The sequence below is a fragment of the Hippichthys cyanospilos genome, chromosome 3, assembly GCF_059441005.1.
Source record: "Hippichthys cyanospilos isolate Australia breed blue-spotted pipefish chromosome 3, RoL_Hcya_1.0, whole genome shotgun sequence".
Taxonomy (NCBI): Eukaryota; Metazoa; Chordata; class Actinopteri; order Syngnathiformes; family Syngnathidae; genus Hippichthys; species Hippichthys cyanospilos.
This window is the reverse complement of record NC_142371.1, coordinates 30247195-30272602: the sequence shown is the minus strand read 5'-3', so window position 1 is coordinate 30272602 and position 25408 is coordinate 30247195. Positions and strand designations below refer to the sequence as shown.

General features: G+C 37.2%; 2 protein-coding genes across 4 annotated transcripts in view; both read left to right on the top strand.

Annotated features, from left to right (window-relative positions):
- Nucleotides 1-2776: 2776 nt before the first annotated feature.
- Nucleotides 2777-5211, top strand: LOC148426800 (uncharacterized). The gene is made up of 5 exons (XM_088409356.1): nucleotides 2777-2787; nucleotides 2851-3265; nucleotides 3960-4139; nucleotides 4725-4806; nucleotides 4894-5211. The coding sequence occupies exons 1-5, from the start codon at nucleotides 2785-2787 to the stop codon at nucleotides 5147-5149; spliced, it is 936 nt and encodes a 311-aa protein (XP_088265482.1). The 5' UTR covers nucleotides 2777-2784; the 3' UTR covers nucleotides 5150-5211.
- Nucleotides 5212-5910: 699 nt separating this feature from the next.
- LOC148426799 (F-actin-uncapping protein LRRC16A-like) overlaps nucleotides 5911-25408 on the top strand; it is a 51747-nt gene continuing 32249 nt past the window's right edge. For all 3 annotated transcript variants that reach the window (XM_088410796.1, XM_088410794.1, XM_088410795.1), the window contains exons 1-3: nucleotides 5911-6299; nucleotides 10076-10173; nucleotides 19712-19766. In XM_088410796.1, coding sequence (XP_088266922.1) covers nucleotides 6260-6299; nucleotides 10076-10173; nucleotides 19712-19766 — 193 coding nt within the window. In that variant the 5' untranslated portion in view covers nucleotides 5911-6259. The remainder of the gene's footprint in view (nucleotides 6300-10075; nucleotides 10174-19711; nucleotides 19767-25408) is intronic.

Below are 25408 nucleotides of genomic sequence, written 5' to 3'. Positions count from 1 at the left end.
AAACCGGAAACCGGAAAAATTGGTCACCCTTTTAATGTGCAAGGAACCAAAATTTGCAACTTACAACATTCTCATTGTGGCAGAAAAAGCGCAGGATTTAACGCAAATAATTTATGACAGAAAAAGTGTTGAAATTGAATATGACAAACACAAATTAGAAATTGCAAATAGAACATTTCTGTTAATTTCATGACAGTTTAGGAAAAATGCTATATTGGACTCGGTAGATCTTTCTTTAAAATGATCGCTCTACTCAAGGGTTGGGTAATCCTACTGCTATCCATTTGAAAAGGGAAAGTAGTATTAAACATCTTTAATGATGATTTACATTTAATTTCAAACATACTTATATGTGAGCATGAATTAAAATATACAGTATTCATCTCACTTCACAACAAGCAGAAATTTATGCTTATAGTGTAAATAGTCTTCAAGAGCACTCCCAGGTGAAATTTATCTTACCTAAAATAAAAAGAAAATGACTTTAAAACAAAACATTTAGTTTTGTATTAAAAATCCATTTTAGCTTATGCTTGGAAGCAAAACTAAAATACCAGAAACAGGCCAATGAATATTATGTGGTAGTGTAAAACTAAGCGAGGGATATTTGAAAACAAAAGATGGAGCAACACTTACAGTAGGGGATGTATATTCCTCAACTTTGCTATTCTTTTATTTTGCATACTTGCTTTTTATTTTTTTAAACACGTTGCAGGCCTAAATTTTGAAATAAGACGTGCAAAAAAGAAGACTGCAACAGTCTATCAGTTTGAACTTTTAGTATCTTGTCTTTAATGTGTTCAATTGAATGTATGTTGAACAATATTTGAAAAAATAATTACTGTATAGTATATTTTTATTTACATTCTACACATCGCTACATCATTAGAATTGGATTTTGTATTACAACCTTTGAAAAAATCACGATGTTTGTAATAATCGTATGAATCTGTATACGTTTCACTTCAAATTGACTTGAAATGAATAAACGTTTCTACTATATTAATATCGATATATTAATGCCTGTATAAAACAATTACAAATACTATCAATATCAGTGGCATCTCTGCATTTAGAGCCAGTACGGTCTGGGCCCACCAGATGGCGCTAGTGGAGCACTGCAGGCTCAAAATAATTGTCTTCATTTAAGAGCATAATAATCTGTAAATAATATCCTGAATAATAATATTCATGATGATGACAACCAATTATGTTACCAAAGCCAATCCGTTGTAAACATGTTGCATAATTCAAGGGTTTTGCCAAAGCCAAACACAATTTCTCTAACTGCGACTCAAAGCAGTGAGCAGCCTGTGAGCATTTGTTAAAGTGACCAGCCACCAAAACCGTTGTGCGCATGTCTTCAGCCGCTCTCAGGAGACAACCATTGGGGCCCGCTCAATGTGGCCCTGGGGCCAAAATCAGCCAATTAAAATAGATGCAAGACGTAACAAACTTGTTGAGATTTGGCGGCTAGCGGCAGCAAGCTAGCTAGGTTTTCATTGTAACCCAAAGGTAACCTAAAGGACAAAAAAGCAACTCATCAATATGAATGATGTAGATGCTTTCATAAAGAGTAAGTTAAGCACTTTGCCACTTGGGCAAACATTAGAAATTAGACGTTAAGGACGGCATCAGATGGTGGATTTTAATATTATCGAACCAGGAAAGGACAAAATCCGCACATTCAACCTATTGATTCAAGAGGAAATGGAAAACTGTGTGATTCGAAAATCACTGGACGCTACATGGACGACAAAAGGATTCAAAGATTTAAAAAAAAAAGGTAGATGACATCTTTCAAGAGAGAGAGAGACAGCACCGATGATACGGAGGAAAACAAACACTGTAGCAAATATGAAGTAAGCTTGTGATACCGTGGTTTGCTTAAGATGAGAGAGATTTTGCAAATGTCACCTTATAACACTCCGGCCCATGGGTCAGCACACTTTTCAGTAAGTTCGACAAATCTACAACATCTACAACATCTACAATGTACAACTAAACTCTCCTATACTGTCACTCAGAGTTGCATACTGGAAACACCCTGTCTCTGCTGCAGTTGATGATGTTCCATCATCTGAAACTTTGTTACTGCTCAATATGATCGTCACAACTCCAATGACAGCAACTGAGTCAGAAAAAAAAAATCAACGTAAAAAGGATCAAGACATTTATTTACAAGACTCAATGGGCCAGTAGAGATTAAATGCACAAGCGACTGTATGATGAAGTATTCATGGATTATTGGACTTTGACAAATGTGTTTTTGACAAGTTTGCCCAGTTGAAAGATCGACATGCATCCTTTCTATTCAAAGAGTGAACAACTCCAATGATTGTCACTTTCATCGGGAATCTTTTAAAGCTTGTAATCATAGAATTAATTTGTAAAGCTAACAATGAGAAGAATTGTGTTCTTGAATTGAAATAGAATGTATTATGGTTTTGTTGCTCGTCCCCACTCTTGTGCCCTACTCAACTTTTCATGCTAGAGACGCCACTGATAATGATTGTTGAAAAAGATTGAAGGTGAATTTCAGTTCCAATGAAAGAGGGGATGTTTTTTTTTGTAGACACGTCAGGTTTTCTGTCAAATACCTCTGATGAATTGCTATCTTGTTCAATTGAGCAAACTCGGGAATTAAAACACTTCCCATCAAATAGAAGTAGAAGTGGTTTGACCTTTAGTGAAAAGTAAAATGTTCCGTGCTCGATGCTACAGTAGCCTATATAAGTGAGTGTCAACGCTGTCAAGTCCAGACATATGAAACTCAACATCACCATGGTAAGTAGAGGGATCGCGTTGCGTTCAAAGTCACTCGTAAAAAACTGACTTACCTTTTATCAGCCGTGTTTTCCACAGCTATTCGTGTCGCTGCTGGTCTTGCTGATATGTGGCGTTCTCTGTCACGACTCGGCAACAGAGTCCCCTCCCACGTTTGAGTACAGAGATCCATCCACCGGGAAGACCCTCGCGTGCAACAAGTGTCCTCCCGGCACTCACATGTCTGCCTACTGCACTGTAGCCACGCAGACGCAGTGCAAGCCGTGCACAGAGGGCCACTTCACGGAGCTATGGAACTACCTGCCCAAGTGTCTATACTGCAACAAGTTCTGCAACAGCGGCAACAAGGAGGTGGAGATCGAGTGCGGCCCCCGCAACAATAGAGTGTGTCGCTGCAAGGAGGGTTACTACATGACGACGGCAGACTACTGCTACAATCATTTAAACTGCGCCCACGGATACGGCGTCCTGATTAAAGGTGTACATTTCAATCCTTTTAACGTTTTAAGTAAACAAGCAATATATATATATATATATATATATATATATATATATATATATATATATATATATATATATATATATATATATATATATATATATATATATATATATATATATATATATATATATATATATATATATATATATATATATATATATATATATATATATATATATATATATATATATATATATATAAAAAGACAACGCTATTATAATAAACGGGTTGCATTTTTTTCCCATTCTGGACCCAGCACTCGTTGTTAACCAGTTGTTCAGTTAACGACTGGCCCATCCAAGTACTGGTAGTGATAGAAAATCCATGGCTGGCTGCTTTAGCTACAGCTTGCAAGTACAAATTTACAAGCTTGTGCCAGACATTTGTTTATTTTTTTTTGCTAGGTAGGTTTTATGAGGCACACAGTTTGTACTTGCCCACTGGACACGCTCTGGTTTATCCTCCTCGTGTTGCATTTAATAACAAAGCCCCAAATAACCAACGTAGTAGTTGGTAAGCAGCTGATCTCAGCACAGACCCAATACTTTGTTGAATTTGCATATTTTCTTTTTTGCATGGGTTTTAATCCATTAACATGTATGTTAGATTCATTGACCCCCATGTGAAATTGGTTGCCTGTGAAATTAGCAAGTTTATTTTTTTCCCCCAGGTACATCACAAAATAACACGGTATGTCAAAAATGCAAAAGTGGCTTTTTCTCTGCCTCTTCTTCTGCCGTGGAGGCGTGTGCCAAGCACAAAGAGTGTGTCGATGGGCAGATTGTGCTCCTCAATGGCACTGCAGCACATGACACAACGTGTGGCCTCTGTGAGGACCTAGCAAATGGAGGTAATGTTTTTTCTCTTTGATGTACCCTGTAACCTGCTTCACGTTTGGTCTGATTCAACACGCTTATGAATGTGGAACAGACTCTAACTGGGACAGCTAGTGTAGAAACACTAATCCATTTACAATTGGGCTTTAAGAAAGTCTTGCCACTCTTGGCTGTAGGCACTGCATTTAGCAATAACATGAACCATTAGGGATGGGACATAAAAGACATAAAATCCCACAAGACATTATTATCATATCATAAGAGACATAAAATCCCACAAGACATTATATCTCATGAAATTAAGTCCCTGAGAACGAGATGAGTCAAGATTTGGGCAAAATTAGTAATATGAATTAATTCTGAATATAAATTCCCAGTTTTACTAATTTATTTTGAGCAGACTGCAAGAAAATAAACAATTAGTGTAGAAATGTAAACAGGAACAGGAACACTGTAGTCAATGTCTAAACTTGTCATCCAACAAACAATTGAAGGAATAAAGGTTTTTTGTTCCATACATTTTCCACACCATCATTGAATAAGGTATTCTTTGGCATCACTGATTTTTCTAGTATTGATGCTTTGGCTTTCCTCTCCAGGTGACCTGCTTAGGACCTTCTTGTCAAGATTTTTTAGTATGCACAGAATGCGCCTGGTGAAAATGAAGAGATTTCTAAACAGGTGAGCCCTCACTTAAGTCTGTACTGTACACTGAAGTATTTGCGGTAGGTTCATTATAGCATTTATTATCAATCCCTTTCTCAACAGATATATCGACAAGTCGGGGGAGGAAAGGGATGCCATGCGTATCTTCTTGCTTCAAAATTCACGGCGACATCATCATTTGCATCGAATAAGGATGTGGCTCAATAACGCCCCAAAGGAGCAGCTGGAGAAACTGCCACGCATGTTAGGCGCTTGTCAGCTGAACTCCATGGCAGGGAAACTGCACAAAAGACTTAAAGAGATTGAAAGGCAGGAACCAAACTGTACTTTAACACATTTATTCTCATTTGACCAATGACTACATTTCAAAACTATACTTTGCATTGATGAAACCTATTCTTTTGGTAATTATATACATTCCAGTCCTCAATTGATATCTGAAAGTAATTGAATTTACAGTGAATCTAAATAAAAATCACATTTTGCAAAAATTGCACTATCCAATAATCTGTAATTTATAATACTGAATATTAAAGCTTCAGATATCAGTCAAATATGTTTACACTATTTGTGTGTGTGTGTGTGTGTGTGTGTGTGTGTTTGTTAGTTCTCCACAATTTCGTTTTTTATTGAAATAGCTATGACTACGGAGGGCTTTCGCCACCCGGAAGTATGTGCGACGTCATGGAGAATGGGGGGAAAGAGGGGAGGGGGGCTAAGCCCCTGCAATTCATTAATGAACCACAAGATGTCACAATCTCCTTTCTCGAGTTCATTTATTTTAATGAAGAAAAAGAGAAAAGCAGACAGACATGTCTGCACTTGTTGTCTTTTAAGATAATTGAAAAGAACAACTTTTCCTTGACTGTACTATTTAGAAAATGATCGGCTTTAATTTACGTCAGTTTACGTGAGCCGTTAAGCTTAGGCTTGGTCTTCCGCTCCGGGTCGGTTTTCCTTGTAGTAGCAGCCTACTTTAAAAGCTCATTATCATCCGTCTGACACTAGCACAACCACCGCCCCCTTTTGCAAAGCCACGATCGGTTCTGTCGCATCATTGGCCTGGGAGGGGCTCATACTCCCGGTCTCCACCATTGGCTGTCGCGGAACAACCACAGACAGCTTTACGGTAGGGAGACAGCGAGGGAGGATGTTGTCCCGTCGTGCCTCCGGAGATACGGTTCATCTGGGCTCCTCAGCGTACTTTTCTCTCTGCCAACTCACGTCATCCTAAAACCCCTTGGCTTACAACAAAGCGATGCTCTCCACGGATCCAAGCCGACGTATTGTCCGGACACTGCGGGGGAATACGAGCATGTAACCGGCACGAGAAACACCGGCGAGGCGGTAGTGTGGCACTACCTTACACTTGGCTTTCTCCCTCTTTTGCCTTCATTCCTACCCCAACGAAAAAAAAAGAAAAGAAAAAAACTCAGCGTCGTGCTGTGGATACTGAAGTGAGCACAAAATGAGCGAGGACGTGTCAGAGGTCCCCAAAGAGCTCCTAGGTGAGTAAAGCTCAGCTTTTGTGGCCATGTGTTCAACGCTCATGTCAGACCCACGCGTGTGCATGTGTAGTGGTCGGTGCGAACGTGGCGTGTTGTTCCCCTGCAACACTGCACAGCCTCTCATTGTGCCCGACAGTGGCAGACAATAGTGTGATTGTCTCAGTTGGAGAAGCAGTCCTGCTTAACTATGGACAAGTCATGTTTAGATTCTTTTGCACAATGGTACTCACAAGTGCTTTTACTGCAGATGCGAAGATAACTGCAGCACAGCCTACACAAATGAGCCAAAACAAATTTGTTATTGAGTATCATGGTCCTTTTCCAAGGCCCACAATGTGCTGGTATAACCTTAATTCTGGTGGTAGTTGGGTATAAAGGCGGTGAGTGCTTTTGAAAGTACCACCAGGACTACAAAATGTAATTTAACTTTAACAATTATAATTAAATACATTTATGACCAAATCTTTTGTGGGACTAATCTGTGGACTAGAATGATGATGATGATGATTTTTTAAATGGGAATAAATTAGTTGCGCACAGCAAAAAATCAAACATCAAGAATTCCCTGTCACAGTACATTTCTAACTTCCAAATGCCACAGGAACAAATTCAGAAAACAGCTGAGCCGTGGCTTGTTGTCACCTGAGCCTGTAATGTCATTTATGGACAAGAGCAAGTGGCAAAATGGCCGCCCAGAAGGTTAAAATCAGGTGTATTTTGCTATTTAACTCATTCCCTATTCCCCAAACAATTACTAATCATAATGCTGTGTTTAGTCTAGTCTGGTTTTACAAATAGCATTTTGACTTGACTCCCCCTTTAAGAATGAACTGTTAAAATATTTAAAAAAATATGTTACCTGAAATACACAAAGGCAATGTGATTGATTACCATCTACATGCCTCTACTATATAGCAAGTAACAAATATTTACTCCAGCCGACAAGCCCAAAAAATAAATTATCATTGTTGCTGTTGACTTTAAAAACATATCTTCTTTCTGACAGCTGTCAGCACTAATGGAATGTTATTGAAACAGTTTGTCAACTGCAGTGGAGTTTAAACATTTTACAATCATCCAATGATGAGTGGTTGGATATAGGTTTACAGACACAAATTCTGACACCCTTTTCAAATGTAGCATCTCAGTGAAAAACCATTGTACCCATAAGTATAAAAGAAGTGTAGCCAGTTTGACGTGACTGTCTGTCCATGGTGTTTAGTTGCAGCTTTAAAACTATAAGACTCGTTTTGTGCTACTCTGACCCCCACATACTGTTTCATTTGACGTTTACTTTTCCCCCAGTTATGCTGCTGCGTGTTTAACTGTCTTTGTTTAGTATTTGACACCTTGGTGCAATCTTGGGCAAGCACTAGCACTTTCCATCCCATCTATGGACAAACCCTTCACCCTTTTAATGGGACATGCGGTGTTCAGGAAATGATATGGAGGCACTTCATCAGAGATGACTTCACTGGCTATATTGGCTTGTCTTGTGCATCATCCACACAATGAATCTTATATTTATGGTGCAGTATAGGGAAATAATCGACACTACCATGCAGTCATTGAGCACAATAAGGAATGTGTCATAATCACATGTCATGTGAGGCGTTGTGTGGATGATCACCCTTGTTCGGAACATTCATTCACTGATGCCGGTGATTCAGTGTCATGCAAAATATTCCATCCCATCAGTTTATGAGCCACGTGCTTGCAGAAAGGCAACTCAAATTTTCAATTTGTTCACTTACCATAAAGTGTACACATTTGGTGAAATTATTCACATGCCAATATAACTTGTCTTTTTAGTTCTTTTAGTAGCAACATGCATTGGCTCATTTTTATGTATCTACATTCTTGCAGCCAATAAAAGAAGGCTCTGATTGCATCTGGGGTTTGGGATGTATTTTGTTTTGCTTCTTGTCTGTTTTTGAACATTGTAGAAAAGAAAAACATAAAGAGGACAAAAAGAATAAATGTTTCTATTAATTTCTATCAGAAGTCTGCCTCTCAGCTGATATTTGGTGAGGGGCAGGATATACTCTACCTGTTTGCCAGTCAGTTGCAACGTATATAAAGGCATTCACATCTATTGACAATTTAGAGTGCACAATTAACCTACTATGCATGTATAAACTGCCACTACTGCCAGCACATACAGTTTAGTATTAACAGTTTAGCTGCCACTAAGTAGTTGTAAATCCACAGGAGTAAAGGAGCCATCAATCCTTTCATCATGCAGTGTTCCAAGTTGCAAGTCGCAATGATGTTAACTCCGCCTGTTGGAGCAAATCTAAATGATTATGGTCACATTTTAAAGGTGCCTTCATTATTCCCAAGAAATTATTTAAAACATTTTCTACACCTTACATACATTCTCAAACACTCAAGACTGTAAACTCATTCAATGTGTTATTTTATAATCTTCTGAATTTGTTGTACAGTTGAAGAAAATTGAGTAACCCGTGGAACTATTCTATAGTTTAACTATTTTTCAGCGCAAATGTTTTAAAACTTGCAATTTAAAAACAAGATGTGATCAAATTCAATGTGGCCAATAAGGTTAAACAATATATTTTTTGACTTACTGCCCAGTCGTATGAGTGAATACTGTGGTTCATGATAGACTAAATATCTGGAAAATCTGTCAGTCGTTTTTCACTTTTTATATGGTAGCATTCATTGTGCTTTTTTTTTTTAATGAATAATTTTAAGGTAATGTGATTTGTGCAATCAAACAAACATGGTAATGATCACTTGTTTTATTGCCAATTTTAACCCTAGGCAGTGGATACATATACATACCTTTGATGCAGAGACAAAACAGATACGTATGAAAGACACTGACATTCCGAGATCCAGTCTCCTTAATGCGATTAGTATATGATATTTACTCAAAAGTACACCTCTTTGTATCTACTAGGACTCTATAAACAAGAGTCAATTTGAACTAGAGGTTCATGTTCCCAATTAAACCCAAGTGCACATGCTGTAACTCAATCCACGGGGTGGCTGGCTGGTAAAATTAGCACCACTGTTTCAGATGAGTTTAATCAGGGGGATAAAAAATGTTTCTTTCTGCTCCAGCTCATTAAAATATTCAGGGTCTCATGTTGCGTACAGACAGCAAGATTTTACACAAGGAAATGACGCTCATGTTAGTCGGATGAACTGTTTTTAGTGCTTTTCCTAATTATTTGTTTCCTTTTGATCTGAAAAAGCCTGTAGGCAAAGATATACATGCCAGCACAGATGTGCTCAAGTATATTCTCCCTCTGAATGGATGAGTGGTAGTGTGAAGAGCGTGGAGAAGCAGCTGACCCACTTCTGCTCTCTAGGACAGCTTGCCAACTTTGGTGCTTCTCCTGGGTGTGAACAATCAACCTGAAGGGAGCATACGCTGCATAATATGTGTGTCTGAGTGCAGTAACATTCTACATATTTTTTTACTGCTTTATATAACTGCTGTTACCATCTAAAGTAATTTGATAGTTAACTCTTTAGTAATAGTAATACTCAGAACATGGTCATTTCCTGGGACATTGGTACATCATTCAGTTGGTCCACATATTGGTTATTATTTTCCACAATCGATATAAGCATTAACCCCCTTTAATCCTGAGGGAGAAATTCCAATGTAACATATTCCGATTTAACACTGGAATGCAACGATGTGAACTTCATACAATGTATTATTTTATTCATCCCTGCTAGTGCTCTATTTCAAATAAATGCCAATGCTGACTTGAACTCTTTCGTCTTTTTGTTTGTAGAGAGCATGCGGGATGCAGTAGGGAGGAAGGTGAAATTGTCACTGAGGAAAAGAGTCAAACTGGAGATCAAAGGAGACAAGACAGAGAATCGAGTCTTGGTGAGTCTGCTGCTGTTTTCAAGCATAGTTCCATTAAATAACTGTCTGCTTTTTGTTAACATTTCATGAAACTGTCACACATTCCTCTGACTTATTTATTGTTAACATTTGAAAGATATTCTCCCCATCACATTAAAGCTTACTATAACCTTCAGTCCAAGGATAAATTAATATATTGACTCAGACCCATCATCAGAACTATGTCTTTAAGGGAGTACATAAAATGCATTGGGGGAGCCCCAATGATTGTTATCACCCTATAAATAACTGCAAATATGTGTATGCATGTGCATGTCTCAAATGCAACTGTAACTTCTACAGATTGATTGAGAAACGCCATGTTATTCATCTTGCATAATCACAATTTTTACTAAGTGAGCACGACAACCACAACTCTTTACTCAGGTTCTGTTATTTTCCCATCCGAAATATTTCCAAATAATGATTGATGATTTACGTTTTGCCACAATATCTCTCAGACTGCAGGCATGTCTGATTCCAATCGGCTTCCTCCTCAAATCTAATTTTTAGGGCTGACTGTTAACACTGTTTTCACCAAGTTTCCCAGTATAATAATAAATCCAACAAATCCGAACAAATTGACCCATCTGACAGGTTAATGCCGCATGCCATCAAAAAATGTGACGCCTATCAACAATTTAGTTTTTGACATCTTATAATTGCGACAGTGGCAGCATTCGAAAAATTCTCACTGGTGCTCATGTACTACTCTGGGAACGGGTGTTTTCCAAGGGGCATAGTGCTCTCCACTCCCTGGTTGTATGATGTCACTATTTATGCTGTTCAAACAGTTGTCAATATTGTCAACCTTTGGTCAAGACAGATTGGGATTTACCAGTCTCAACCGCACCACATTGAACCATGTTAAGATGTTATACTTGGTGGAAAAAATGTTTTATTTAGGTCAATGCAGATTTTATTAGTAATACCAGTGGAACAGATTTCGAACTGAGTTGAGTCCATTAAGCCAAGAAGCTTCATTATCTTTCTGTCCCTCATGGACCTCATGTGCAGCTACCAGCTTTTAAATTAATTCCCCACAGTCTTAATACTTTGGCATGCATGCACTGAATAGTACTTTGCACTCACTGTTGGAAATCTAACAGCGCAGATAATGTGAAGCAAACTGGCAGTCATTTATTACATTTCTGACTTAGTTGTGTGTGAATGACTTCAATTAATTTAAATGTAGAAAAACAACAGCTCATATCTTGTTTACAGCAACTTTAGTGGCATGATAAACTCACATTCTGCTGTCCAACATGTACAATATATTTAGACTAACTTGGAGGCTCATTCATCAGGTTCACCGAGTAATTCTTGACCGAGTGTCAATGAGCCAAATAGCAACAGCAGTTTGAACCATTAACTGATTAACCATTAACATAAATATTATATTCCCAGTTGAGATATAAATGTGTGTGTGTGTGTGTGTGTGTGTGTGTATATGTATATATATGCGTGTGTGTGTGTGTGTGTGTGTATATATATATATATATATATATATATATATATATATATATATATATATATATATATATATATATATATATATATATATATATATATATATATATATCATTCTTTTTTTAGTAGTATAGTAAAGCTTCTATAAGTCAGTTGAATTTGTGTCTAGTCACTGAGAATTATTCCAAATACATTTTGACTCAATTTTCCCACCATAGCCATGTTGGAACAGAAAAGGACTTTTCTTATACTCTTTGACAAACCTTTAATTGGTATTATTTATTTTTCCTTAGGCTTTTGGCTTTTGTCCATGTAAGGTATCCCTGGCACTAAGTGGTCAGGCTTACAAAATGAGTAAGATGATAGATAAGGTCGTCACACAACTATTTTTCAAGTCATTTTGTCATTGTTAAAACCGGCATGAGTCATCTAGGAACATGAGCAGAAAGGATGAACATTACTTTCACATTTCCAGCATTCACTAAATGATTTGGCAGCTGTGTGAAGTGGGAAGCTTATGGCAGGAAACAAGTTGGTGTGGAAGAAAATTGTACTTGTCAGTTATATAGTATTCTCATTACTGTGCAGCAGTCAATCTTATATCAAAATGAAATATAGTCATCGAAGTTTTGCACCGTAGTAATATAAAACTATGTATCACTTAAAAATTGCCTTTTGTTATCTGAGAAAACCCTTACACCAATGGAGACAAATGCAGTCAGAACAATGCAAATATGTGGGAAACTGTGAGCGTTTTCAGTGAACTGCGGTATTTCATACAGGCAGAGAGCATGAGATTGTCCCAGTGACTAAACTGCTTGACCACACTCAAATAAACAATGAGCAGTTGTTGCTACGGAAAATAGAAAAAGCTGATTCTGGAATAAATACATAAGGAAAGCCAACATATCAATGAATTACAAAACTATAATTGGGATGGTATTAGCTGATTGTCATTTGGAGATGTTGCACACAAATTGTGAATTGGGGAAATAAAGTGTCAAATGTATTGTGAAATGTAATAAGTAGAATTCTTTTTCAAAAATCCTGCATTCTGTTTATATTATCCTGAGGAAAATGGCCATTCCAAATGTTATCTTGACCGTTTATCCTCACAAGGGTCATAGGCGTGCTGGGACAAATCCCTGCTATCTTCGGGCAGTAGGCGTGATACACCCTGAACCGGTTGCTAGCCAATTGCAGGGAAGAGAAAGCCTCAACCATTCACCCCCACAAACACACCTTAAGACAATTTAGAATGTTCAATATACCTATCGTGCATGTGTGACATGAATGTGGGAGGAAACAGAAGAAAACCCTTGCAGGCAAGGGTAAACCATGCAAACTCCACATAGGAAGGCCAAAGCCGAAAGTGAACAGACGACCTCTGCATTGTGAGGCAGATGTGCTAACCAATTTGGCATTGTGCCAGTCTATAAACATTTATTTTATTGAAAACTCTATAAACCTAACATAGGCAACAACAAGCCCTCGACCAGTGAGGATAAGTGGCTATAGAAGATGGATGCATGGATGGATAAAACTAACAATTTATGTTTAATATTTTCAATATTAACTTCCATAACAGTTCTAATGCTAATATAGGATTTAACTTCATTTTTTCCCTAAATTATCACATCTAGAAATTAATTGTTGACTTAGTTTAATGCTCTCAATTGCTAAACACAAAACTACGCTCATTGTTTTATCACTCATTACCCGGTTTCTGCCCTTGTGAGCGTTTTAATGAGCTGATTAATATTCAGTAGGAGGGCGAACTTGGACAATTTCATTGGTCTGCCGTGACGTGTACAGTAATTATATTGGTCAGATGTGTCAAGAGTGGGTGAACGTATTGTCTCATTGAAGCACTCCAGTAAAACTTAATAAAACTGAATCATATTAAAAGCTACAGGGTTCAAAATATAGGGAAAAAAATAGTGGTTTATAGTCTGGAATTTACAGAAATGTTATAACCAATTTATAACCCTCTTGTGCTCAATGACAAGGAGGAGGTTGATATAATGAATATATAGAACACCTGCCTATTTTTCTGCCTGATATATGGAAACATTTTATTCAAAGTAGGAATTATGACCAATTTACTTGCCCTAATGCCAGGGGTGTCCAAACTCGGTCCTCGAGGGCCAATATCCTGCATGTTTTGCAAGTTCGTTCTCCCACGCACTTGATTCAAATGATCAGCCTGATAACGATCCTGTGGTTTGTCAAGAAAAGAAACCTGGAAAACATGCAGGATACCGGCTCTCGAGGACCAAGTTTGGACACCCCTGCCCTAACATTTAGATTGACTACTACAAACTGAGTCCACCTATCAACTTTCGTAGCCTTTATTGATGAATAATGACCTGAATGTCATTATTTCAACTACACATCTAGTTGTATGTCAAATACACATAATGCTTTCTTAATTTTCCTGCTGTGAACTGCTTTGACTGTGAATGGAGACCTTACAGTGCCCTTCATATGTCCCGGCAGCACTAAACCTTGATAGATGCTCTCACCGACCTTCTTTGAAGATGGCAAGATGGAAGTTAAGATAATATTGTCTGCCCAGAAAACACTGAGTAGAAGTGTATATATATATATATATATATATATATATATATATATATATATGTGTATATATATATGTGTATATATATATATATATATATATATATATATATATATATATATATATATATATATATATATATATATATATATATATATATATATATATATATATATATATATATATATATATATATATATATATATGTATATATATATATATATGTATGTATATATATTTATGTATGTATGTATATATATATATATATATATATGTATATATATATGTATATATATATATATATATATATATGTATATATGTATATGTGTGTGTATATATATATATATATATATATATATATATATATATATATATATATATATATATATATATGTATATATATACACACTAGTTATAGTCATAATAGTTATTCTGAGAAAGACAGTTCGAATTTGTTTTGCTGCAATTGTGGATGTTGACTAAACAAATGAAAACAAGATGGAGAGCCGCCAGGAACTTTGCCATTGTGCCAGGCATTGTGAAATGGTGTTACTCATTTATAGAAATTTGACTGCCTTTCATAACTTGCAACGGAGTCCTCCATTTAGGATTTAATCTCTTGATCTCATGGTCCAAATAAAAGACAGTGTGTGGGAGTGTGTTTTTCCTTGACAAAGACTCTTACTGAAGGTTTATTTTATTTATTTATTGCCACATACTGTTTGCTTTTTAGGATTGTCTGTATTGTGACATATACGACAGTCTGATACAGCAATGTGCGAGTAATTAAATCAATTAAGAAATATCTTATGATCCACTACACAAAGGAGTCAAGGAAAGTTGCACACTAATCAATTAGTTAATCTTATATGCATTTTTCTAAATGCAATTGATTTTTCGGAAAAAGAATAGCTCAGATTCACAAGCACTGGAAAGATGCTCTATGTGCCACTAAAATGTGGTGTTTTATCAGGCTCACCAATAACCAATAGCATTTTTTATATTGGCAGTTTTAGCATATTTGAAGCTCACAATAACCTCAATAATGTATCCCAAGGGAAACATTACCACGCGGTAGAGTCTGGCCTCTGGTAAGCTCCTCCCACAGTCTTTCATTTTAATGACTGATTGGGTCAGGGTCATGGTCACTGAAACAGTCTTAATGGGAATTGCATACAATCATCAGCTTTGTATCGTGCCATAGTTCTGATTGATGACTGATTTAATCTTTCAGATCTTTTCCTTATTTTGTTCCAGTCTTCAGGCTTCAGTGTGACTGTGTTTTTTGAATATACCATAATAGAATTTGCTTCATTATCAAAGAAACATTACTCAGTTATCGCCATACCCGTGTTCAGACTGAGTTAATGAATTGCTTAAACGCGGATAGAATTGTTTGTACATTTTGCTGATCTGGGTAATTTGTTTTTCAGTACAGTCAAAGAGGTGTGTTGGAAAAGAGATTATGAAGTGGGTGCATGCCTGTTAATTTGCCCACAAGACAGGTATAACATTTGTACAGTTGATTTATAACAAGTGACTTACTTGCTAAACATGAATGGTGCACTATAGTTATGTCTGTTTTGTTTTTTTTTTATTTCCCCAATGAAATACCAGAGTTGGTATCATGGCTGTCTGCTTTCATTGTCAGCAAGTGAATGAGGTTTGTAGGTCATAGCCACAGTCAGTATTGATTGGACCGAAATCACATTTGTGCACTTTGTCAACCTACAGATAAAGAAACAATTGGTTAAGTTAATAATTAGCTTGACTTGACTGTGAAACCAAAACGAACGAACCTAATGTAACCTAAAGTCCTGTTTGCTTTTCCTGCCATCATGTCAGGATGAATACTTTCCGTGTTGGCTTTGAAGTGGAGTTGTCCTGACATGCTCATACTGGAAAAGCTTTAAATTGCATGCTGTTATGTTTTGGTAATTTCGCTACCAGATGTTTAAGTATGACACAGTCAGAGCCTCAACACAACCTCCCAGTGGAACTTGTCTGGTACATCATTTAATAAAATGTTTGGATCATTATTACGCAAGAGTGGCGGCATGCTGGAAGGGTGGTTTGCACACCCGCCTCACAGTTCAGTCCTGAGTTAAGTTGAAGCTAGCTCCGGTCTTCTTGTGTCGAATTAGCATGTTCTCCTGGTGCCCACATTGGTTCTCTCTGGGCACTCCGGCTTCCTCCCATATTCCAATAACATGTATATCATGTGCATGGGACACTCTAAATTGTCCTTAGATGTGATTGGGTGCGTGAATGGTTGTCCGTCCCTTTATACCCTGCAATTGGCTGGCAGCCAGCTCAAGGTGTCCCCCGCCTACTGCCCATCGCCTGCTGGGATAAGAACTGGCGACCCTCGTCAGAATAAGTGGCCATAGAAAGTGGATGGATGGATGGATAATGTAGTAGAAATTCAAAGCTGTTTTTGTTTCTTGTTCACAGGTAATGTCAGCACATAGCACTGAACAATGCCATGTTCCTCCTAGCAAACTAAACAATGGTTCTGATTTCAATTTAGACTGTTTTGTTGCCAGCCTGTCCACACATTCTGCTGTGAAAAGCTAAATATGGATTCACCATTCTGAATATTTTTATAAACTGAACCATTAACACCTGGTGAAAATATCTGGTATTAATGGATTGTCATTCCTTTTCATGGTTTGAAGTTAGACATTTAAGTTCATGTGGTTGGGTTTCGGTAGTTGGGGAAAACTTAGGCGGCTGTACTGCCAAAATCAAAACGATTCCCCTCCCTCTTCCTCCTTTCTTTTTAGTCTTTGTGGATGCCATTCCTTCCTTTGACGTATTTCCCGACTGCCTCCTCCAAAAGCATCCAACCTGGATGTTTTGCAGTCTTTTCTTGCCTCTGTCTGGTTCATACTGTAAATAACAGGGACACTTGATTTGATTGATCATTGGCACTTATATATTAGGTCTATATGTAAAAATGATGTTTATACTCAAGTTCTTCCTCAATGAGAAAAATGAGAAATTATTGAATTTTTTTTTTGTGTTATGTTTCAACAAATTCTGGGACATCCAAATTTGGGAAGAGCAATTGCCAATGAAATTCGTATGCACACTCCTACTCTTGTCCACCTCAACCTTGGAAACATATTTATTAGTGTTTTATTGACAGTAAATGTGAGCTGACAGAGCCCTAAGAAAATATATATTTGTACACCCACAGACTCCCCCTAAACCTAACCCTACTCCTCCATTTATGTGTGTATACATGGTATAAGGATGCTCTCAATTTGTACACAGAATGTGCATATACTGAAGTTTGAAGATGTTGATGAATCAAACATTTGTGCGTATAGCATACAAATTGGTGTGTGCACACAGTTAATGATTGAGAGCCAATGTGAATTCAGAATAAAAAATAATTATAAGAAAATCAAAATATTAATTAGTCATATCTTTTGTTTATGTATTATTTAATAAAAACCCTTGCTTCAGCTTTTTAACCTGCAAAAAAAAATGTTCCTCGAAAAATGAATTTACTCCTCAAATGAATTAACTCAGCTAAAAGGTTAATTAAGCTAGTCTACGAATTAATGAGTCTCCAGTATGCAAACTGGTGCCAGTTGGTGCCAGATAAATCAAATAATAGAGCATAAATAGCACTATAGGACATGATGAATAGACAACAGCATTTTCAAGAAGGGAGGGATAGGTAGGTTTGCAGTTAAATATTTCCTGTGAATGTGCCACAGCTGAAAGGGATCAGATGAAGCATTGGCTTCATTTCCTGAGGTTCTTCAGTGATTCAGACACAACTGTAAGGCATCATGGTGAGATGTTCAAGGAAGCGAAAACTCACATTCACACTCTCAGGCAAGACTTTACACTGCGTGTAGCCACTTTCATGGGTGACTGTTGGTTGAAATGTAATATTTGTGTTCACAAATTTGTGTATGACCTGGGCTCCACTGTTACCATAGAAACCCATTAAGTGCATCATGAGGGTGTGACAGTTCAACAAAAAGGATATGGAAGTCATGCTGGTGTAGTGCATAGAGAGAAGACACACATATGTACTGTATCTGTCTTCTCCTTTATTGGAGTTCACGCTGTGTCATTGATATTCATAATTTTATCACACCCACTGTCAGATGCATAACTACAGCCAAAACACAAACTGTATGTACAATTTGGCATCTGTTAAGGAAGTGTTGCTCCATTTTGAATGTGGCCCATGGTAAAACAGCAGTTTTTTTTTCTGGATCAAATGTAAATCTCGCTTTGAAAAGTAAGCGTTTTTGTTATACATTTTGGAAACTGGCAGTTTCAGTCGTGGTTAATGCACATTCTCAGATGGACAAAAATGTTTGAAACGTGCGTAGTATTGAACCCCCCCCCCTCCCACTTTTCTCTAGGTCTCTGTCTGCAACCCTCATCCCGCCCCTCCTTCTTCCCTTAACGATAAAATAGTGTGACGTTTTTTTTGTCTTCTTGTAGTCCCTCTAACATTTACTCTGACTTTTCTTTTATTGCATGTTTTATTTGCTGTATACCCTGATGTCTACTTGGCATCCCATCTGATGTCTTGTCATTCTTGTCATATTCTCTTTATAAATATGATGATGTCAAATAATCTATTTATCGGGCTGTATTGAACAAATGGGTTGACGGGTCTTAAATATTGCCTGTACCACCTTTGGTGGGGGCCTCCAAAGGGGATTTACATGGGAAAAAAATAGGATAAACCTTACAGTGTCAGTTTTATGAAAAATAAAAGTGCTTCTTAGCAGGGTGCCAATAAAAATATGTGTAATTTATTTAAAGGTCAGCTTCAAGTATGTATCTTTTTTGACAAGGAAATATCTGGTAAAGATATAGAGATAAAGCCATCGGAATACTGTATGTCATTCTCAACTCATCAACACATCTAAAGCCACATGCATACCTTGGTTGATTGTTCTAATTTCAGTTGTTTCAAAGGTCAAAGTTCTTTATGGTAGTAGCTATTGTTTTAGATCATAATGTCACTAATAATTACCATATAAACAATTTGGGGAATTCATGTGTTCTTCAAATCCTTTTTGTAACAATTTCATGCTCTGTCAGCATCTCAATAACATACTGTACAATGACCTTTAAAGGCAGATTTTCTGCATAGCAATGTTAAGTGTACGCGTTCCATGTATGCTCATCTTCATGTTTTCTATGTAGTCTGGTAAGAGAAGTTAATTCAACAAACACTGTATGTATAATATAGCTTAAGTAAAGAGCATTAAATGTTGAGCAAAGATTTTCATTGTTTCTTTTTTTTTGTCTTTGACAAAAAAATTTCCAGTCGCAGCATTTTCATCCTGATGAGTCAACAGAAGAGCCTGCTTGTCTTTTGTATCACTTCCTTTTAAGTGCTGATCATATTGTGTATTTACCGCTAAAGAGCATATTGTATTTACAGGCACAGACTCATCATTTTCCCTTCTATTTTTTTCTCTCAGGCTCTTGCGTCCCATCGAGTGTACCTCCTGACTGCACGCATTCCCACCAAGGTAGGTGGAACAAAGTTGACAGTAAACTTTTTTTTTTCCCATTAAAATAAAATACCAAAAACATTTGACATTTTTATTTTGGTGCATGGGAGCATAATGTTTCTTAATAAAATGCTATTGACAATTACTGTATTGATGCGTGTACATGTGTGTGCATACTTGATGTGTAATTACACAGCTGTTTGGCAAGTTTGTATGTGTGTGTGTGTGTGTGTGTGTGTGTTTTATTTTATTTACTGGAAAGCTGGAAAATAGTCTGTGGAACGTGGTGCATAATGCAGAGCCTTCTCAGTATTTTTCTTACTATAGCTCACTCTAGAGGACAAGGCTTTGTACACACATAAAGATATTTCACATCTTTATTTTTTTTGTGGTCTTTGGCAGAATACACATATAAAGGGATTGAAAAAAAAGCAGCATTAAAAGTTTTGGTTATATTGCGTATGGTGTGCTCTGATCATTTCAACATAGGTTCCCACACACTTAAAGACTATCTTCCACCGCCTGAAAAATCTAGTTCTTCACGTGATCATACGTAATCTCACAAACACGAAGATGACCAGCCTCTTCCGGGTCTGCGCCAGTGGTTCTTGTGTTTTTCAAGAGAGTTTGGTAAATACCTCTGAAAATAAATCCTGCAATCTGGAGAAGCCACATTATAAAGACAAGAAAACGATATGCTAAGCCTCTTACAGCCGAAAAAAGACTGGGTAGACTCCAGAACTCCCACGACTAGATTGTGGGAAGATAAGCAGTTCAGAAAATATTGAAGACATTCCTCATTGAACATCGACAGCCTTGACTAGTTTTGGACCTCATTATCAGCACAAATCCAGTCTTACCACACCTCACATAAAACGACAATCTTATAAGACACGAGATTGTCAGGCATTTGTCATTCTTGATTGGGAAGGGGCAAAATTGAGCTGATTTTTTTTCCATTGATTTTTTTTTTTCTTTAGCAAGTTTTTATGTGTGCATGGACAAAGAGTTGCATCAGTCAGAAATTCGTTGTGAAGAAGGAAAAAAAGTTAGTTGGTTTGAAGTGTAAGTCGCATTTATTTGGGGAATTTAAGTACGGTCAAGCTCGGACTCAGATCAAGATTTCTTGTTACGTAAAAGTGAGTGAGTTCTGAAATACATTCCAAAAGCATGATGCTTCTCTCAGACTGTTAGAGAACTGAAGTGTTGTTCAAACCCACTTTTTGCTGCTCGCTTTTGATATGCTTTGAACGTAGACATCACCATTGCGCTGCTGTTTTATTTGTATTTCTGCTTGTTTGCATGTTTTATATGTTTTGTGTTTTTGTTTGCAATGCTATTTCATTTTACAGCACTTCAATTGACCATGGTCTTTTTTAAATGTGCTTTAGACAACAATTCAAGCACATGCAGCTATTTGGTTTATAACATTGGCTATGTTTGGCAATTAATGGAAGTGAATGCAAACTTGCCTCTCTGAATATACACTTGCACACAGCCACTCTGAGAGTGGTGTTTGGGAGTCAGATTCTGAATGCACCCCTTATTAATTGCAGTGAACTAGTTCTAGTGTGATGAAACTTTGGCTTCTAACTACATAAATGTTTTGTAGAATAGTATCAGCTTGCACAGCATGTTTTTTTTTGTCAACAAAACACTGACATTTTATATGTCAGTGGTTCCTCTCCTCCAGTAATACAGTCAACAGTGAGCTCTTCAGTGCTTTATTGTATGCATTTACCTTATAGAGAACCAAATCACACGCGTTCAGTCCTTCCAGAGGAACTTGTTTCTTTGTTTTGTTTTTTGAGCATTGAGTAGCTTCCCCCGTCCTCTCAATGCTTTCACCACATTCCCATGCTTTATACTAGTTCCACTTAACTGGGGTGCCTCATGTACTATTCTTATATATTATTTTCAGTTAACAATATGAGTTTAAGACCAGTTTTGAAGTGAGTGAGCAGTGATGTCCTGTTAAGATCCTGAAGATTCACATTGGCCCTCTTTTTGTTGGTACATTTTGGGAATGTTTTTTGAAGCAGTGTAATTGTCCTTTCATTTGTCCACTATCCTGACTTAAAGAGTTAGACCCCTGGTTTATGAACTGTACACCTCAATAAGAAGCACTCCCAAAGCCATAATCCACATTTGCTCAATCACCACCTCTACTTTCAAGTCTTTTCATCCTATAATTTCACTGTCGTCCTCACCACCTTTTCCTAAATCCAGATTACTTCTTGCTCTTAACCCCCCTACCCAGCACCACCACCCTCCTCACTAGTGTGTCAAAGGTTAGCAGGGATAACCTACATTGTCTCATTCTGAAGAGCAAGGTGCATCAAAGAGTAATGTCTGCCTGAGGCTAAAGATCATGTTTAATCCACTTTTTTGCGTGGAGTGACTTTTGCAAGTCGTTTGTGTGTACAACCTGGTTTGGTTTGTTAAGCACATTTTTTGCAAAATAAAAATTTTGTATGTAAAAATAAAAAAATGTTTTTTGCTAATATGTTTGTGTATTGTGAGATTTTGCTCATAACACTTCCAAAAATATGTTTTACCATCCAAGGCAGTTCTCCAAAAATGGCAAAAATATGGGTTGCTAAATGGTGAGCTTGCAGATGCTAAAATCACGTGTGTCCATCAATCCGCTGTACTGTGTGGCTTTGTGAGAGATTAAGTCTGCCGTGCTGATTTTAAAAAAAGCTGATTGCTACAGTATATCTCACAGGAAAAATACAGATTTAAATATTCAAGAGGTATTGTAAAGCACTGACCCCCACACCACCCTTATTGTATTGTAAGTCTTTGAATAGTCCATTTGGCTCACTCTTACACGGGGCTTTTTTGTTGGTGCGCATATCACATTTCTCAATCTCATCGCTGGACACTCTAATCACTGATGTTTTATTTTATTTTTGTAATGTATATTAAACATATATAGGCTCTCCGTGTCATTTAAACTGAGTTTGTGTTTTCATACAGCAGTAGCAGGTGGGCAGCAGACGAATGAGTGAGCCACGCAAATGCTAATGCATTCAGTCATCTCTCAGCACGATGTTTTTTTTTCCCCTATCAGCTTCTGTGTGCCAGCATGTTTCTGTAACATTGGCTGGAAATCAGTTGAGCTGCTATGGCGACCATATGCACAACATATTGTGTCATGCTATGAATAGTTAAGTACAGTAATAGGAATAATCTGACTACACAGTTTTACTCATGACTCCATTTCAGAATGTCTGTAAGCAATTGTGTTCACAGTTGATGGAATTGATGGAATTTTGCGTATTGCACACAGGTTCAGGTTACTCTTCTATGTTTCTGCTGGTTGGTTTGGGTTCCTTTGACTGTGGTTTCATAATTTTTTGCCAAAATGCGTTTTTGCCTGTCACTTTTCATTAACAGGGCATTTAGAGAGTGACTGAAGAAACTTTTTTTTTTTTTTAAATTGTAACCCAGTTTTTCTCTACTAGTGGGGTGGGCCCCGCTGGGGGGCCGCGAGGCAATGCTATGGAGGCCGCGGATGACCCCATGGAAAGGGATTTGTCATTTTGTCATTTGAAGTGTATTTGTGATAAAATAAGGATTGGCATTTTTTTTTTCAGGCACTTTGATGCACTTGTTTTTTTGTTTTTTTTGTGTTGTTTTTTCATTTCATTCATTTACAAACCTTCAACCTGTATAAATGCTTAAAAAAAATAAGTAATTAACAGTTGTTGAAAGTTGGTTTGCATTGCTTTTTCCTTTTGTCAATGGTAAAAAAAGATACAATTTTTATAGATAGTCTTATTTATAGTCTCGTGGAAAGTGGAGGGGGGGGGCGTGGGTTGTGAAATGTTTTCACTTTCCTAGGGGTCTTTGCAAAACATAATTGAGAAGCGCTGGTGTAAACTAACATAGTGTTACTTTTGTATGTAAGCCTCTAGAGGGCCGTTTCCACCAACAATATCTACTCTACTCAGTTCTACTCAACTTGACAAAATCACAGTCTCCAAGAAATCTACCCAGCTGTACTTAATCCGATCCCTTTTTTTCAGTACCGCTTACCTTGCTGTGCCGAGCAAGAGTTAACCAACATCATCAACGGAAAATGTGAAGCTATTGATAAGATGAATTATAGACATATTTTCTGTTTCTATCAATGTTTTCTAAAATGTAAGTGCTCCAGTTTCAGTCTTGTGTAAACACAATATCAAAGTGGTTATGTATCACTAACATTTAACATTTGCCTTCATAAGCAACCCGTGGACCAATTTACCAAGTGCTTACAAAGTGAAACCTCTTTTTTTAATGACTGAAACACAGACATTTTTTCTGTGAAAAAAATATTTGTATCTATATTTTTTACATTTTATTTTAAATTGTAAAAGAAAGCTTTTTTCTGGAACTGTTGTAGCAGAAAATAATAGAAATATTGCTAATGGTGTACTGTACTGCTGAAATGGTACATCCATTCTGTGTACAGTAAAGGCATTTTCACAAATTTGTTTGTATTGAAAAGTAGTGTTTTCTACAACTGTAAAATTATATATACTGTATAAAATTATATTCCTCAGCAGTTGAGGTTCCACATGAGTATTTTATTTCAATAAATAAGTAATCATAATATTGTTCACACAATCTAATGATGGAATGGAATGAAGCATTTTAGTACAATTTCTGTTCTGTAGACAAAACATTGGTGAGAAGCTTAGATCTTCCTGGAATACACACACGCGCACACACAGTGTCAGAGTGCACAGTCTGTTTATCGTTTCCCCCCTCTCATCTGTGAGCCAATCCTCAGAAATTCAACTCCCACCTGGAATTGTCTGCTGTTGCTTCCTGGTCTGCCTTCAGGCTCTGTGTATAAGAGACGCTGGTGTTGGAACTTAAGTACTTGCTTACTTATAATATCAACAATCTCAGCCACAGATATCCTCCCACTATCTATCATAGTGAGATTATTTTTTTGTTATGTCCTTTTTTGGTATGAAAAACTAGGCGACTGCTTTTCTTGTGCTCAAGTTACCATGAAATGCTTCTTTCCACACTTTGATACACCGGCATTTTTTGTAGTTGATTTTACAAATACAAATTAGTGTTGTGATTACTGAATGTTTTTGTAATGAGATTATTCCACCAAAAAAATCGAGTAATCGAGTAGCTCTCCAAAGACATAAAAAAAAAAGGTGTTGTTTTTTCCCCGAATAATTTACTAAGTTGAGCGGCTCACACAGTTCAGGGACCCGAGTTGAAATCCTGCTCGCTCAGGCATTCCTGTATGGAGCTAGCATGTTCTTCCCTAGCCCATGTGTATTCGCTCCGGGCACTCCGGCTTTCTGCCACACTCCAAAAACATGCATGGCAGATGTATTGAACATACTAAATTGTCCTGATTGGCTCCTGAATGGTTGTTTGTCTCTGTTTGCCGTACAATTGACTGGCAACCAGTTCAGGGTGTCCCCGCCTACTGCCCAAAGCCAGCGGGGGTAGACACCAGCAAGTTTGCAACCCTTGTGAGGATGAGCCTCCAGAAAATGAATTCATGGATGATTTACTGTTTGAATGTGAGTTGAATTTAGTTGCTACAAATACTCATTTTCCATTATTGTCTGCATACTGTACGTGAGTTTTTAGACACCAACAAAATTTGAATTGTTAAATGGTTAGCAATCCCAGTTAGCA

Excerpts from the sequence above, each read along its gene's own strand:
- LOC148426800 (XM_088409356.1), top strand. Across the intron at positions 3,266-3,959 it reads ATACGGCGTCCTGATTAAAG|GTACATCACAAAATAACACG; the intron begins GTGTACATTTCA and ends TTTTTCCCCCAG. Across the intron at positions 4,807-4,893 it reads ATGAAGAGATTTCTAAACAG|ATATATCGACAAGTCGGGGG; the intron begins GTGAGCCCTCAC and ends CTTTCTCAACAG.